This window comes from Apostichopus japonicus, chromosome 9, assembly GCF_037975245.1.
Source record: "Apostichopus japonicus isolate 1M-3 chromosome 9, ASM3797524v1, whole genome shotgun sequence".
Lineage (NCBI taxonomy): Eukaryota > Metazoa > Echinodermata > Holothuroidea > Aspidochirotida > Stichopodidae > Apostichopus > Apostichopus japonicus.
The window spans coordinates 11,354,335-11,368,537 of NC_092569.1; the positions used below are offsets into that span (position 1 = coordinate 11,354,335).

The 14,203-nt window shown below is 35.6% G+C and overlaps 1 protein-coding gene across 1 annotated transcript in view; it reads left to right on the forward strand.

Annotated features, from left to right (window-relative positions):
- Window positions 1–7,692: 7,692 nt before the first annotated feature.
- LOC139974541 (fibrinogen-like protein A) overlaps window positions 7,693–14,203 on the forward strand; it is a 49,214-nt gene continuing 42,703 nt past the window's right edge. Inside the window, exon 1 of the mRNA XM_071981752.1 lies at window positions 7,693–7,780. Coding sequence (XP_071837853.1) covers window positions 7,700–7,780 — 81 coding nt within the window. The 5' untranslated portion in view covers window positions 7,693–7,699. The remainder of the gene's footprint in view (window positions 7,781–14,203) is intronic.

Genomic DNA, 14,203 nt, shown 5'->3' on the forward strand with positions numbered 1-14,203 from the left:
ATGAATTTCTATTTTATGTCGAAATGTTAGTTGTATTTGCCTGCTTATGACCAATTAAATTTAAACTGTATGTTTAACAAAGTAACTTTTCAACCAATAAAGTAAATTTAGATCACAAGAAGAACTTAAAGCTTTCCGTATGTAAAAGTCATTTCTCCTTCAAGTGTGAAACAATGCGTACACTCTTAACAGACTCTTAACCGGGAGGTTCTTTGAAACCCTACCTATTGTGAGTATAATGATAGTACATTTCCCTAAGGTGTAATAAGAAGTATGGAGCGGGATATATTCTCTCTCACTTTGAACATGATCGAACTAAGTACTGGAGATAATCGTCTGCTAAACTCTATGACTCACACCGTTGCAGACTATGGTGGCATAAACAGGTTGGTGTGATTAATCATAAGACCACGTTATGTCTTTGCAGTACAACTTATGAATACTCTAGTTCTTTGGTGAATGAAGTGGTTTGGGTTTCAAATAATTGATCCAATCTTCGGGCTTCCCTACCTAAGTTTCTGAAAGTTTTATAATCATTTATAATGATGGTGCTATGAATGGCGAACGCGTCCTTAATCCTATAAGTGATCAAGTCTACCAAAGAAAAACTTCTACAACGCTACAGAGGCCGCATTCAATAGTCGAAGTGTTGGTGAAATTAGGGCATTGTGGGGAATTGCTTCCTGAATGGCTTCCAAGCCCGATATGACAATATATAATCAAGAGAAAATTAATTCTCTGTTGTGAAGTGTAATAATAAGTTCGTTTAGATCGTCTTCAAAGTATACTGGACCTTACAAAATGATTGCATTTTTTTATTATTTAAAGACACTTCCTATCGGTTGTGGTTTAGTTGGGTATATATGTTCACATATAGAATCAGCTGTCGCTTTTTTCAAATATCTATTTTTTATAAAAGATTGTCATATGACATAATTTGTTTTTGAAAAGAGAGACAAATCTCTGGTGATTTAAAGATGGTTGAAAACAAATGAATATATCGTTCGCAGCTATATAAGTTGTCTTTTGTTCCTCTCTTCTGCAGGATTGTCTTGACAAAACCTCTTATTAACCGTTTGCTCTTGCACTGGAAAGTGGAATAAAACGTGTACACGTAACCACATAACATAGAATTTTTACCAATATTGGCAGTCGCGTAATTTTGCATATTGGATGATGATATAGGCCTACTTCAGTAGCAGAATAACACTTATCCACGTCGGTAGAAATACACACAGATCTGTCTTTTCGTTCTTTCATCGAGTGAAATTTGAAAATTACATGTTTACAAGTCTTGCAGGATGAGAATTTTGTCTGTATCAATCAATATATTGATTTAGGTATAACTTTTAATATAGATCGACATTATTACAGTCGTGGTTCTGTAATTTAATCTACTGATAAAATATATTCAGTAATAAGCGCCATTAGTTTTCTACAGTTCTAGGTTATTGGCAATTTCATCGTACACGTATCCGCAAGTGTTGATGTGAAATGCGCATCACGAAGACAAACATAAAATCTTCAAACGTGTTAATATACAGTATCCTACATCAATGTCAGAATCTTACATATATATTGATCGGTAATTCAGGACAGGTGGAACGCACACTTGGTTGTTCGTGATGGTGGGTCTGGGTTGCGCTTAGATCTAAATAGAAATGTGTAACCCTCCTTTCTTTCGGTCAAGGTAATTAGGACAATGGGTCAGCAATATGTGAATCAAGTGGGCCTAGGCTTCAAGACAGGATAAAATTGTCTCCATGTCCGAATGGTTCAATTCTGATATTCAAAACAACTGCTGAGTCAGCTCTACACAGGTTTACAATGAGAGACACAAAGAAATGTACCATGAACTACTTATATTTTCAATCCTCCAATCGTGGGAAATGGGGATGTTATAAGGCTATCAATGGCACAAAACAATAAAAAGTATCTACATAACAAATATGTCAACTTGACCACACTCTTAAATATTAACTCTTAAATAAGCATGCTTGCAGTTTCATAACGTACTGGTTACTGTGGTACTGAATACTGTACATCAAGATACAGCACAGATGGTATAGACAATATTAACAATAATAACGTTACACTGTGCACTGTACTATACACTGAACATTGAGAACTTAGAAAAACTTAAACTTGTTGTCTATGGCCATGACAAAGGTTACAATAAAAAGAATACTTAAACTTATCTGATTTTACACTGGTGCTGTCGCGAACTGTTCGCTTTCTTGCTTCAACGCGGAAAGTTCATTTTCGCGAATTAAAGTTCCGGTGAACATCAGTGTGCTCCGTAATAAACTCCGTAATATACTGCAGTCCAGCGATTCACAAAACGGAATGACAAATTAATAACATAGTTTAGAGTGACGTCTACAGCTCGGTGGGGTAGCATCAGGTTCCTTAGGTAAATATAAAGTACAGGTAGGCTCCAAGAACAACAATTAAGTAAAATACAAAACGTCCATGGTTACCATCTCGGCAAGATCCAGAACAGTGGCCAAAAAGATACTATTATGACATTCTCACCATAATTTAAGAATATAGCTTAACATGATGAACATCTTCAAAACTCCTTATTTTTACAACACCTTTTCCTGGGTGTATTAATAAAAATATTATAAGTACAACAGATTAAGCAAGAGAAGTCTTGCTCTCTCCAGATGAAGAATGAAACTCTAACTTCAAAAAGATACAAAGTGACAACAACTCTAAGCAACATGGCTTCACCACATCCTATTAGTTACTCCTAGCAAAGATCCCGTTGACCAACTAATAAGATGACCAATCAGTAATTACATGATGGATTAGTCCTCATAATATTCATTTCATCAATTGCCTTCCCTTCCCTAGCTCTGAGCTATTTTGCAATCCTTTCCCACCAATACACTGTGTCTCTAAATACTATTGTTCCAGGTATAAACCACAAGCGTAATTGTCTAGCAGGCTCTGTTTATCTCAGGAGAGATAAGTAGCAAGGATACATACAAAAAGGCTTTGTGAAAGTAAAATAACCATCACTTATCTGCAATATACTCAGCTTTAATTAAAACTATCTACACTATTGGCAGAAACTGCTTCTACTAGCAATGAAAACAACAAACCCACTGTGTCATTCACGACACCAAGGCTACAAATGGAATAGATCTCTTAATTCTGAAGGGCACCAACATATCAAGGGTATGGCCTATTGAAGGCACATTCGACGGGTAATATGAATTGATGAAGGTAAATGATAAGAGCCAGGGTTAGGGGTATGTTGAGGGTAAGAGAATAGGGTGTTTAAGGTTACAGGGCTATGGGTTGGGTTTAGTAATGGGTAAAGGGTCGAAGAGAGGGGGATGGATTGTCGTAGGTAGAGCTACGTGAGGATTATGTTACACCCAAATCCTGTTCACAATACTGGTCTCCCTATTCATTTAGTTCAAAAATCATATAACGTAGCATGTATCACTTACCAGTAACTTACAAACCTGCCACACATATCACAGTCGGCTTCAAATATAGAGGTAGGTCAAGAATGAACAGGGGCACTGTTACAGAATACTATGGTTAGAAGATCATTGCAAGAAGGGAGCTATATCGTATTGCTTGAACAGCCACACAGCGGAATATGAAAAGGGAACTGTTATACCGACACAACATGGATTATTTTCAGAAAAAAAAGTCAGATATGGGGTAGTAAGGATCCCTTATGCCATTCCCCGGCCACTTACCCAGTCTATTTTATCAAAATATCTGAAGTTTAATAAGGGTGCATATCGGTTAGATCCAGATTAAGGACGACCGTGTCGTCAAATTCAATACAAAACTGGAAATGAGTATCGACTTCTTGCGGCATTGAAAAAGAATGTACCAGAGTAGGTCCATAAATCCCCTTTCTGATATGGAGTTTTGTGCTTTGAAATCCCTACGAGAGAACGAAACACATATGAAATTGCTGCACTGCCCCTTGACCCAGCACTTCCTCTCATTAGGCACCTTGCCTCTAGTGATGAGGCATAAACACTTTGGCAATCATTCAAATATTCATGAGGAAATCATAGTACCAGTTGTGATTCGTTTATTCAATATGGAAGAACAAACCCTCAACGTTAAGTTTGAATTGTAAATGACAGCTAATACTATCTTCTGTTTTAGCACTCATTCAGCAAATTCAGAAACAACCTGCTAACAAGTGCATTCCAATTATCGTTAAACAGCAAAATTTGCCTCATTATCAAACAAGAGAATGAAAACTTCACTGGAATGTCTTTAAAACCGATATACTTGTACTATAAAAGCTCAGCCTTTTATACCATGTAAAGTGTACAAATGGTCGTTATATAGGCTAAACAGGAAACAATTCGCCATTTGTGATTGAGATGTCATTGACAGAAAAAAGGTACGAAGAGACAACAACAAGTAAGCAAATATCAGGGACATAAATATTGATAACTCTAAGCCTTGAATAACATGTAGTTTCCCGTAATATCCTGTTTAGTGTAATAGAAGTGTAAATAGTGTAAATGGTAAATTTAATAACTTAAAGACGGAAGACTGAAAATCACTTCAGACCTTTATATTTCAACATAACATAACTGTGGAGGTTTGGGTGTGTGGAGTAGGCGAGAGGTATGTGTGGACGTGTGTGCGTGTTCGCGCGAGAGTGTGTGGAGTATGCGAGGGGTAAGTGTGTGTGTGGGGGGTGGTAGGTGGAGACAAAGGAAAGCGATATAGATAGAATAAACCCAACACTTTACGTTAAATGTTCAACTTGCTCAATGTTCAATTGTACAAACTTGTTATAGTTCTTTACAGAGCATATGTCAATGGAAACAAATTCTGCTATTTAATTTAAGACCAAGAACAGAATTTTATTTTTTATTTCGTTATTTATGTGATTTCCCTTTTTAGCAATTCGGCGTTCTGGTTTCGATCAGACATACGCAACAAAGAAAGAGACAATGTAAAATGCAAAGACTTGAAGTAGATAAAAATTGTAGAGGTAAGTTTAGAGGAAACCTTGAATCCTTCAATGCACGCAGATAGAAATAGAAAATACCAAACAAATATGAGAAACAAAACAAAGTAAAACCGAAAGTTCATTAGTACTGTGTTCTCTACAAAACTGACCGTTTACACCTCGCACCTCACACAAGAAAAATTGAGAAGAACAGGCAAAAAACTTACCTAAAATACTTTCTCAGATGTATAGGTGTTTAAACGTTCGACCAATAAAGCCAAACCCAGGTAGATATTATTACCTTAATCGATTTTTAAACAGTATTTCAACTCGTCAGTCACGTCATACATTCGTAACGCTCAAATCGATCACCCAATCAGCGAGACTTGCTCATCAATGTTCCAACGTTTAAAAAAAAAAACTCCCTGATTATACACATCCCCACTGGCAAATATCTTTCTAAAGCATACATCAATTAATGTATGCCTAACTGTGATAATAATATAAAAACCACTTATTACATATACATTTGGTAAGCTTTCATCATATTGATCATGCGCATAAGCTGTAGCTTCAAGTACACATTTCCTGCTGCAGTTTGGCAAGTCTAGTCATCGTTGTTGTAAGTGTGAAGAGGGTAAGCTGAAAACAGGTAATGTCACCCAGGAAAAATCCTGGGCAAGAAAACCAAACAACCGAAAGACTGTTCCGCTCTGAACCCCAGTCCCCTTGCATCGAGCCTGTTAATGTGACTGTCCAAATTGAAATTGAACGACCCCCTAAATGACCAAAGCAAATTTACAATGGGTTTTCACAGACATACCAGGTAATGTCCAAATTGAAACGACCCCCTAAATGACCAGAGTACACACAATATGTCTACTACGGATATTGTAACAATTTTATGTACAGTGATAAGTACCCAATGAGTAGGTGAATTGACATTGTTTATACTTATTGAGATTGTGCATATTAATGAGTGGGAGGGGTCAAAATAAAACTTCCCCACCAGAATCTTTACTGAGATGTTTTTTTTTATGTGGTGGTGTTGAAGCGGGGTGAGGATGGTTGTGGGGAAAATTACAGCTATGACATAATTGAGTGAGTGAGTATGACTTCATGTAAATTTTTTGTTTTCAATTTATCTTACAATTAGACTAACAATACCATCTGACTTCTCCACCTCTCCCTCATCCTCCACCCGAATATCGATTCGAAAACATAATTCAGGTGCGACAGTTAACTTCAAACTCATTTGATGAAGGAGGCAGTTGCCATTCAGCACAGAACAAGAGGAGTAAAAACAGGAGGAGGAAGGGGTAAGGTCGTAACGGAGTTTTTCTTGCAGCTCATACATTTGCCAAACAAAAAGAAGAAAAGCATATTCAAAGATGAAAAAAATCATTTCTTTTTTAAAAATTGATTTTGTGTTCTTCAAATTTGCTACGAGGAATCATGACATATCTTAAAATGGAACAGATGCTGGTTACTTGTTATTCAAGACAAATTGAATTCCTCTTACTGAAATTTATTTATTTTTAACGCTCGCCGAAAGGGCAAGAACTATCTGAAATGCCGCAGCTCCCAGGGATTCGTCCCACCCCTGTCTCACAGCCGATGACAGTGTACACAGTCGGATATACCTGCTGTGGGTCTGCATTAAACGATTTAACAGAAATTGACGCTTTTGTTGGCGTCTTTTTCGAAACGTTGCTAGAATAGTCAACGAGTGTCTCAAAAAAGCTAGTTGGTTTTGAAATCGATCAACACCTTCAGAAAGTGTTGTATGTACGTAATATCATAATCTGTCCTGCGAGATTATCGGGACTAAGTAGGAGTGCTATCATTAAGGCTTCATCATCATAATTTGGATAGCAAATGGTAATAAAGAACACAAGACCCTTATATCCCCAACCCCCAACATCGTCTATGATATTGGATGTCTCACTTGATTTAACGTCCACCCTCCTCAGTCAGTCATATTATACGTATGTAAATTATCGTCTATACTATAAAGTTGTCTTACTAGATTTATCGTCCGTTCTCCTCCGTCGGCCATACTTCATAAATATACAATACATCGTCTGTACTATATGATGCCATACTAGACTTACCATCCATCATCCTCCGCCAGTCATATTATACTTATGTAAGTTATCGTCTATACTATAAAGATGTCTTATTTAATTTAACGTCCATCCTCCTCCGTCAGTCATATTATACTTATGTAAGTTATCGTCTATACTATAAAGATGTCTTACTAGATTTATCGTCCGTTCTCCTTCGTCGGCCATACTTCATAAATACATTGTCTATAGTATAGGATGCAATACTAGACTTACCGTCCATCATCCTCCGTCAGTCATATTATACATATACAATACATCGTATATGTAATAGGATGTCATACTAGACTCATTGATTTACATCTTCATTTACTTCCTCGTTTAAAATTACATCAGTCGCTTGTAGACATGCGCATTAGAACGCTGTCACACCCAATCATGTCACTCCGAGACATTTCGTAGCTTCTATTTACATACATTCTAACGGAAGACTAGAAGGGACTTGTCAAGATGGGATGGTCTAGTAGTCGCAAACGTCATGTAATACGATAAAAACCTTTCAAAGTTTCAACAAGCGTCTTCGGTACTTTCTTTTCGAGAATTTCCGCATTTGTGGTGAAACGGCGTAGATAATTCCTGAAGATAATCTCAGGTATTATTCGCAAAGCACAGGGCTCGCAAGATGGAGTACCAAAGAAGGGAACTTTTCTGCGTCAACCTTTTCACATTGTTGATGGGATGGAATGTCCTTGCATTAATAACGGTAAGTTTCTCGAAAAAGTTTTGGTCTGGTTGGGTGAGATGTCTTAAGGCTGTGGACTGCAGACGAAGATTTAACAACTCCGTTATTTTTTCAAATCAAATTTCATTTTGGTCAACTTTCAAAATTGAAGATAACACTGTGTGTTTATCATCACTGCAATGTTTGTAACACCAAGTTGTATTTACCATAACTGATACCGAAATATAGTTTACAATTTTCGGGGAATGGTATTCAATAATTTCGAGATCTTCAAAAATTTGACATCTCAGCTTTTCAATTACCAAAAGATCAAAATTAGAAATAGTAAAGTTGTCTTAATAGGTGATGTCTAGGTTAACTATCAGTTAAGTGAAATAGTTATTGTACGAAACAATCAGACGGAGGTTGCACTTCTAATTTGTTCCACCGAGTTAATAAAATCAACTGTTCTTTTAAATCTATTATACATGTATTTTTAATACATTAACACAACCACAAAAAAAATTATTTATATATATATATATATATATATATATATATATATATATATATATATATATATATATATATGTATATATGTATATATATATATATATATAATATAACGAAAATCCACGTTTACTCCAAAAGAAAATATTATTAGAGAAAACCAGAGAAATAAGATATGACTCATAATTGACAAATAAGGAGTAAGTTTTACAAAATATATTGGAATTTTCGGTCCCCCTGGGACCTTCGTCAGCAATACTTGGCAGTCGACTGCCAAGTATTGCTGACGAAGGTCCCAGGGGGACCGAAAATTCCAATATATTTTGTAAAACTTACTCCTTATTTGTCAATTATGAGTCATATCTTATTTCTCTGGTTTTCTCTAATTATATATATATATATATATATATATATATATATATATATATATATATATATATGCTTATATATATGCTTATATATATATATGCTTATATATATATATATAGGCTTATATATATATATATATATATATATATATATATATATATATATATATATCCTAAAAAACTGTAACTTATATGAGTGGTTTATATATTAAATAATAAAATACTTTCCCTGAAAAAGATGTTTAGAAGAAAAATTTGGTTCGAGTATAACGACCTTACAAACGACTAATCTTGTATTAAAGTGATGTACACGAGAAACCATTTATGCTGATATAGTGTATCAGGGGAGATGTATTACTCTGCATAGAACACTGTTGATAATAATTTCATTATAAAATTCATATTTGTGAATATTGTGTTAAAATATAGTACATATTAGCCAGGCCTAACGAGAGAGGGTTTCATATCAGTATATTACAGCCCGGGGCGCGAATTTTTTTCCCAAATAGGTTCTCAATTACGGAGTTTTCAGCCAATCAGATTGCTCGTGACCTCAGCATCAAACGCTTGATAGTTCGAAGACATACACTGAGTTACACACTGACACTTAATAAAGTGTTGTTACGCGGTTTCCCTGCAAACGCCCTAACTTTTACTTTTAATGCTTGGATAACATGTTGACCTTACTTATGATACATACGCTACATTCTATCGGTTTCGTGTTTACGCCATCCAAGATTCGTCAGCCGTTTAATTGACGCACCCCCGTAATTGACGCACCTTCAATTATTACTAGCAACGATAGAGCAGGCCACCTAAACTTTTTGCAGTCAAGCAGAATTACATATTTCATGAATTTGAATCCATTTCAGCTATTTGATGACCAAATTGTGGAATTTTTAAGCTTTTAACACCCTTCCCCCCTGTTTTGTACGTTCAGTTTTTGGGCATTTGGAAATCTTGCACCCTAAAAATAACCAACATTTCCTCAATATCATGGACAAAACTACTCTCTAGGACCTGATCTGTCTAAGCTTAGAGGCTCAAAGTATAGCAAACAGCATCTAAAGTCAATGGATGTATACTAAAGCCTTCACTACAGTTAGCTTATCTACGAATGTGTCAATTTAGGGGTATGAAAGAACTTGACACGGCAGACATTTTGTGGTCAAGTTCTGCTCAATTGTACGTTGCATATGCACAGAACAATAAATATATTGAGATCATTACATTTCTGAGGAACCACACATATGAAAAACACATACAGTTGAGTGATTTTGATTTTTCCTTGATAGAAATCGTTGATCAAATCCTTAAGTGCGTCAATTATGAGCCCACCATGCTACAGTATGATGTATTTCCGTCACTGCACTGTGTACACAGTTATAATACATATAGGCCTATATCGTGTTATGTAGGCTACCCCTGTACGAAACTTTCACTGTGCGATGTTATCGATAAATGCCTTCACAGAAATCTTCGATCAAAGTATATCATACAATACTAGTGTGCTCATTATGTCTAAACCAATTCCAAACACATCTACATATATTTACGAAAAGCTGCGGGTAATTTTGAACGGGTATATCTTCGTTGCAACGAATGGATGCAGACATTTTGATAACCTCGAAGTGAAGGGTTTTATTGTTCTGACGTAACTTTTCCGACCAATCATGAGCGACTATTTATACACAATTGAGAACCTGTTTGGGAAAAAAAAATCCCGCCCGGGCACATGGTCAATTATTGGGCCCTGGAACGTTATGGATAAAGAATAATAACAACAAAAGTAAAAATTACCACAAACTATGGTATCCGTTTATAGGAAAACAGAGTAATGAAAAAGTCCTGATATGATTAAATTGTATCTTAAAAGATGAAGCATGGCAAATTCGGATAGTTTTGCAATTTAGCAGTGGAGACTACAAATAACTGTTCTTCATTCGAAATTATTATCATTGAACAAAAATATAGCGACATTACGCTTGTTGCTATTTTCTAATAATACGGAGCGAGCTAGTCATCCTTGCCACTCCTCTCCACTTTAGGATTATACTTAAATCGAATCTTTCAGATCAAATACAGTAAATAATATGGTCGAGCGAATATCATATAAATCAGACAATCAGATGCAATTAGGACAATAAAATTGTTTAAAAAAGGTCCATAATTTTTAAAAAGACAGTTCCAAATTGAATATTAAATATTGACCTCATAATATAATAAATGTTCAGATGAAAAGTCGAATAGAATTTCACTCACAACATGAGAAATATGATAAGCTTGATTTTTCCTTTGTATTTGGAGATTTTGTAAAGCTTTTATATAGCCTTATGATTTGGCTAAATTTCGACCAAAATCGCGAGTTTTAACATTCTTGTCAAATTGATGCGTAGAACTGATGGTGACATTAGTGTTATACCTCAGACAATAATAGTGTTTTTTAGAAGGTCACCAATCTTTAAGATGACAGTATAATTTGAATATTAAATATTAACCTCATAATTTAATATATATATGTTGAGATGAAAGGTCGAATAGAATTTCACCCTCATTATGGGAGACATGTCCTTCTGAACTCCATGTGTCCATGATGAAAACGACAACCAAACTGCATTGTGGTTTCAATGATGATACATGAATAATCTTATATGAATGTGACCTACAAGTCTGTAGCGTATCGCCAGAATGAATAACATACTTCAATCTAAGTAGTGCACTAAAAAGCATTGAGATATGACAAACAATATTCACATTGGCAGCTGATGACCGAGATGGAAACTTTTCTTGCATTCAGCATACAGATTGATCTCTATCAAAGACAACAGGCTTCTTCTACTCAATGTGGTATACCTAAAAGCCGTACATTTAGCAGGCGCCGGGCGATTTTTACTCCCTGGTCAACGAGATTTTGCGTCTGCGTGGTTGCCTCTAAAACATCTAACTAGGCGACAGTTAATTTTCGTAAACGGCGTCTGGTCATTTCCCCAACGTTACTACATCCAAACCTTAAGGTTTTGCTTGGCACTGACTCTCGAAAATTGGTAAATACAACGGAAACGGAAGCAAAGATACAATACCAATGTTTCATCATGATATCGTCCACTCCATCTGCAATGAAAACTCTTTTTATCTTCTCTTTATATCTTCTATGATATCAAAACTTGTAACAAAAAATTGAAATGAGTTTGTTAGAAGAATTGTTCTTTTCAATTATATGACAATTTCTTTTTCATGTATTGGCTTGTGAAAAATGTTCTGAAAATAACAATAGGCCTACTCTTCGATAAAATATGATATCAAACCTTGCTTTCATAAAGCTAATTATTGGATTTGATTGGGAGGTGTAATATGGAGGCTAGTAGGTGCGCTACTTGAAAAGTTCTTCTCTGACTAAGGGGGTTGTTAGGGGGGGCAGGAAGGTGCCTTTAAATGCACTATGTGTTCTGATAAAAAGATGTACATTGTCAACACAACCATATGCTTTACGATATATTTTAATTTATATAGAAGTTCCAGCGCCTGACTTTTTGTTGGCATTTTATTTGATCTCGCGAACCAGAATATGAGATTGTACTGAGTAAAGTACTATGCAACAAGAGCTTTTTGTAAAAGATAAACAGTTTGCTAACTATTAAATTTGGTTGTCTCTTACATTTCAATTTATTCAAAATTTCATCAGAACTATGTGTGAGACATATTAATGGAATACCATCTAATAACAGTTGAAGTAAGTGAATGAGAACAATATCTGAAGCAGCTTAATGTTCCAGTGTCTCGAATGAAAACGATCGAGGATCGCAGCTGTCATCATGCTGCCTCCTCCCCCCCCCCCCCCCTCCCCGGTTTGTGACACTCACTTGCAGTAGATATAAGGTCTCTGGACTCACTTGATTACGGTGCGAACACTTCAAAAATGGTGTAATTATGTTCCTGGGCTTCACCTTAAACATATATTATTCAATTGTAACACTCACATCATATAGCACATACTACTTCTCTCCAAATATTACATTTATACGTACACTAAATGTTTGTAATTTTTATTATATATTTGGCACCTTAAGAAACAGAAGGTAAGGTTTCCAAAGATGTATATAGAAGCCGTGCAGAAGTCAGAAATAAACGTCCGGATGCCTTATGTGAAATATGGAACAATTCGTGAAACGTTATATTTATATCTCAAATTATCGTTTTTCTAAGGCTTTATTAGCTTTGGTGGTTTTATTCATTTTGGATGGAACTTTACACAATTTTAAAGTCTCTCTAAAAAATAGAAGTCTATGATAAAGTGGTGTTTTATATACATCCATGCATAAGTTATTGTTGTAAAATGGGTTTCATCTTAAAACAAGCTACTGTTATTATAAACTTAAATTATGATTGTTTCTCTTGGTTTGAAGGATTTTAGCCTCTACCGTAGCCACCAATACATAGCTGTGAGAATAACGTTTATCAAATTCAAGAAAAAGGGATGAGTCACTGCAGGGTTATTAACATTGGTCGATGTGATTGCCCCGCGGCCCGCCAACCCTCCCCCCTCCCCAAACCCACGATAATGGTTCAAGGTGTAGGATCGATCAAATTGTATGCTGTCCAATTTTAAATTGGTTAGTGCTTAAGTGTCGTCCGTTTGCTCGGTGGGTTTAGAAGATGACTAAGAAGCTGACATCTAGAGTTCCAAACCCGCCAAAAATAGACTAGTGACATTTTTTTTCTATTGTTACGAGGAAGCAACCTTCTTTTCCGTTTTACCGTTTTAAAATGTTTCTTACTTTAATGTTTAAGCTGGGAGGTCCCTAGTGTGTGTAATTTAAGTATCAGTTATTGTTGGCTGCGAGAGTTGGTTTTTGCTGACGAAGCTTTATGTAAACAGTCCGGTGGACAAGGTCGCCTTTGTTCTTAGTATACGGGGAACTATTAGGGGTGCATAGACAGTGGGGCGGGGTTATCTTATACGAATAACAATGTAGAGAGCGTTGACCGGCTGTAATTGGGTTATTGCGCTTGTCAATCTTACTGGCTATTTATTAATTGGTCAGTTAATCGTGTATAGGATTCTGCTATCTACGGAAGCCTACAGGTACAATCTTTATATTAAATATATTGACAAAAACTGTAACTTATCTAGCGCCATCTTTTTGTTGCAAAAATCCTGATTGGTAATATTATTTTCTTTCCTAACAGTGAAGAGCGCAAATTGGTAGTATGACGTAATTTTACCTATTTTAGTAAGTTATACTTTGCAAAACTGATCAATAATGCTATTTTGTGTATTTTTCGTGGTTGAAAAGTCTTTCTTTAAGTCAATATCATGTAACAGTGACGAGCGTGTATGTTATTGCGCAGTATCGATAAATCAATAATTCCATTTGGTGTTTTTTTTTCCACTGAACTGTTCAAACACTGCATATTGTAACAAATATATTTATGAATGTTTTAAATTGGGAATCACAGTTAATTGGGAAACGAAATAAATTGCAAAAATTTAATCAGTTCAAAAGAGCAACATGGCCATTACAACATAAATACGGAGGGGTTTTAACTATAATTATCTCCACGTGAGTCGTTTGCGTCCAGCACCTAT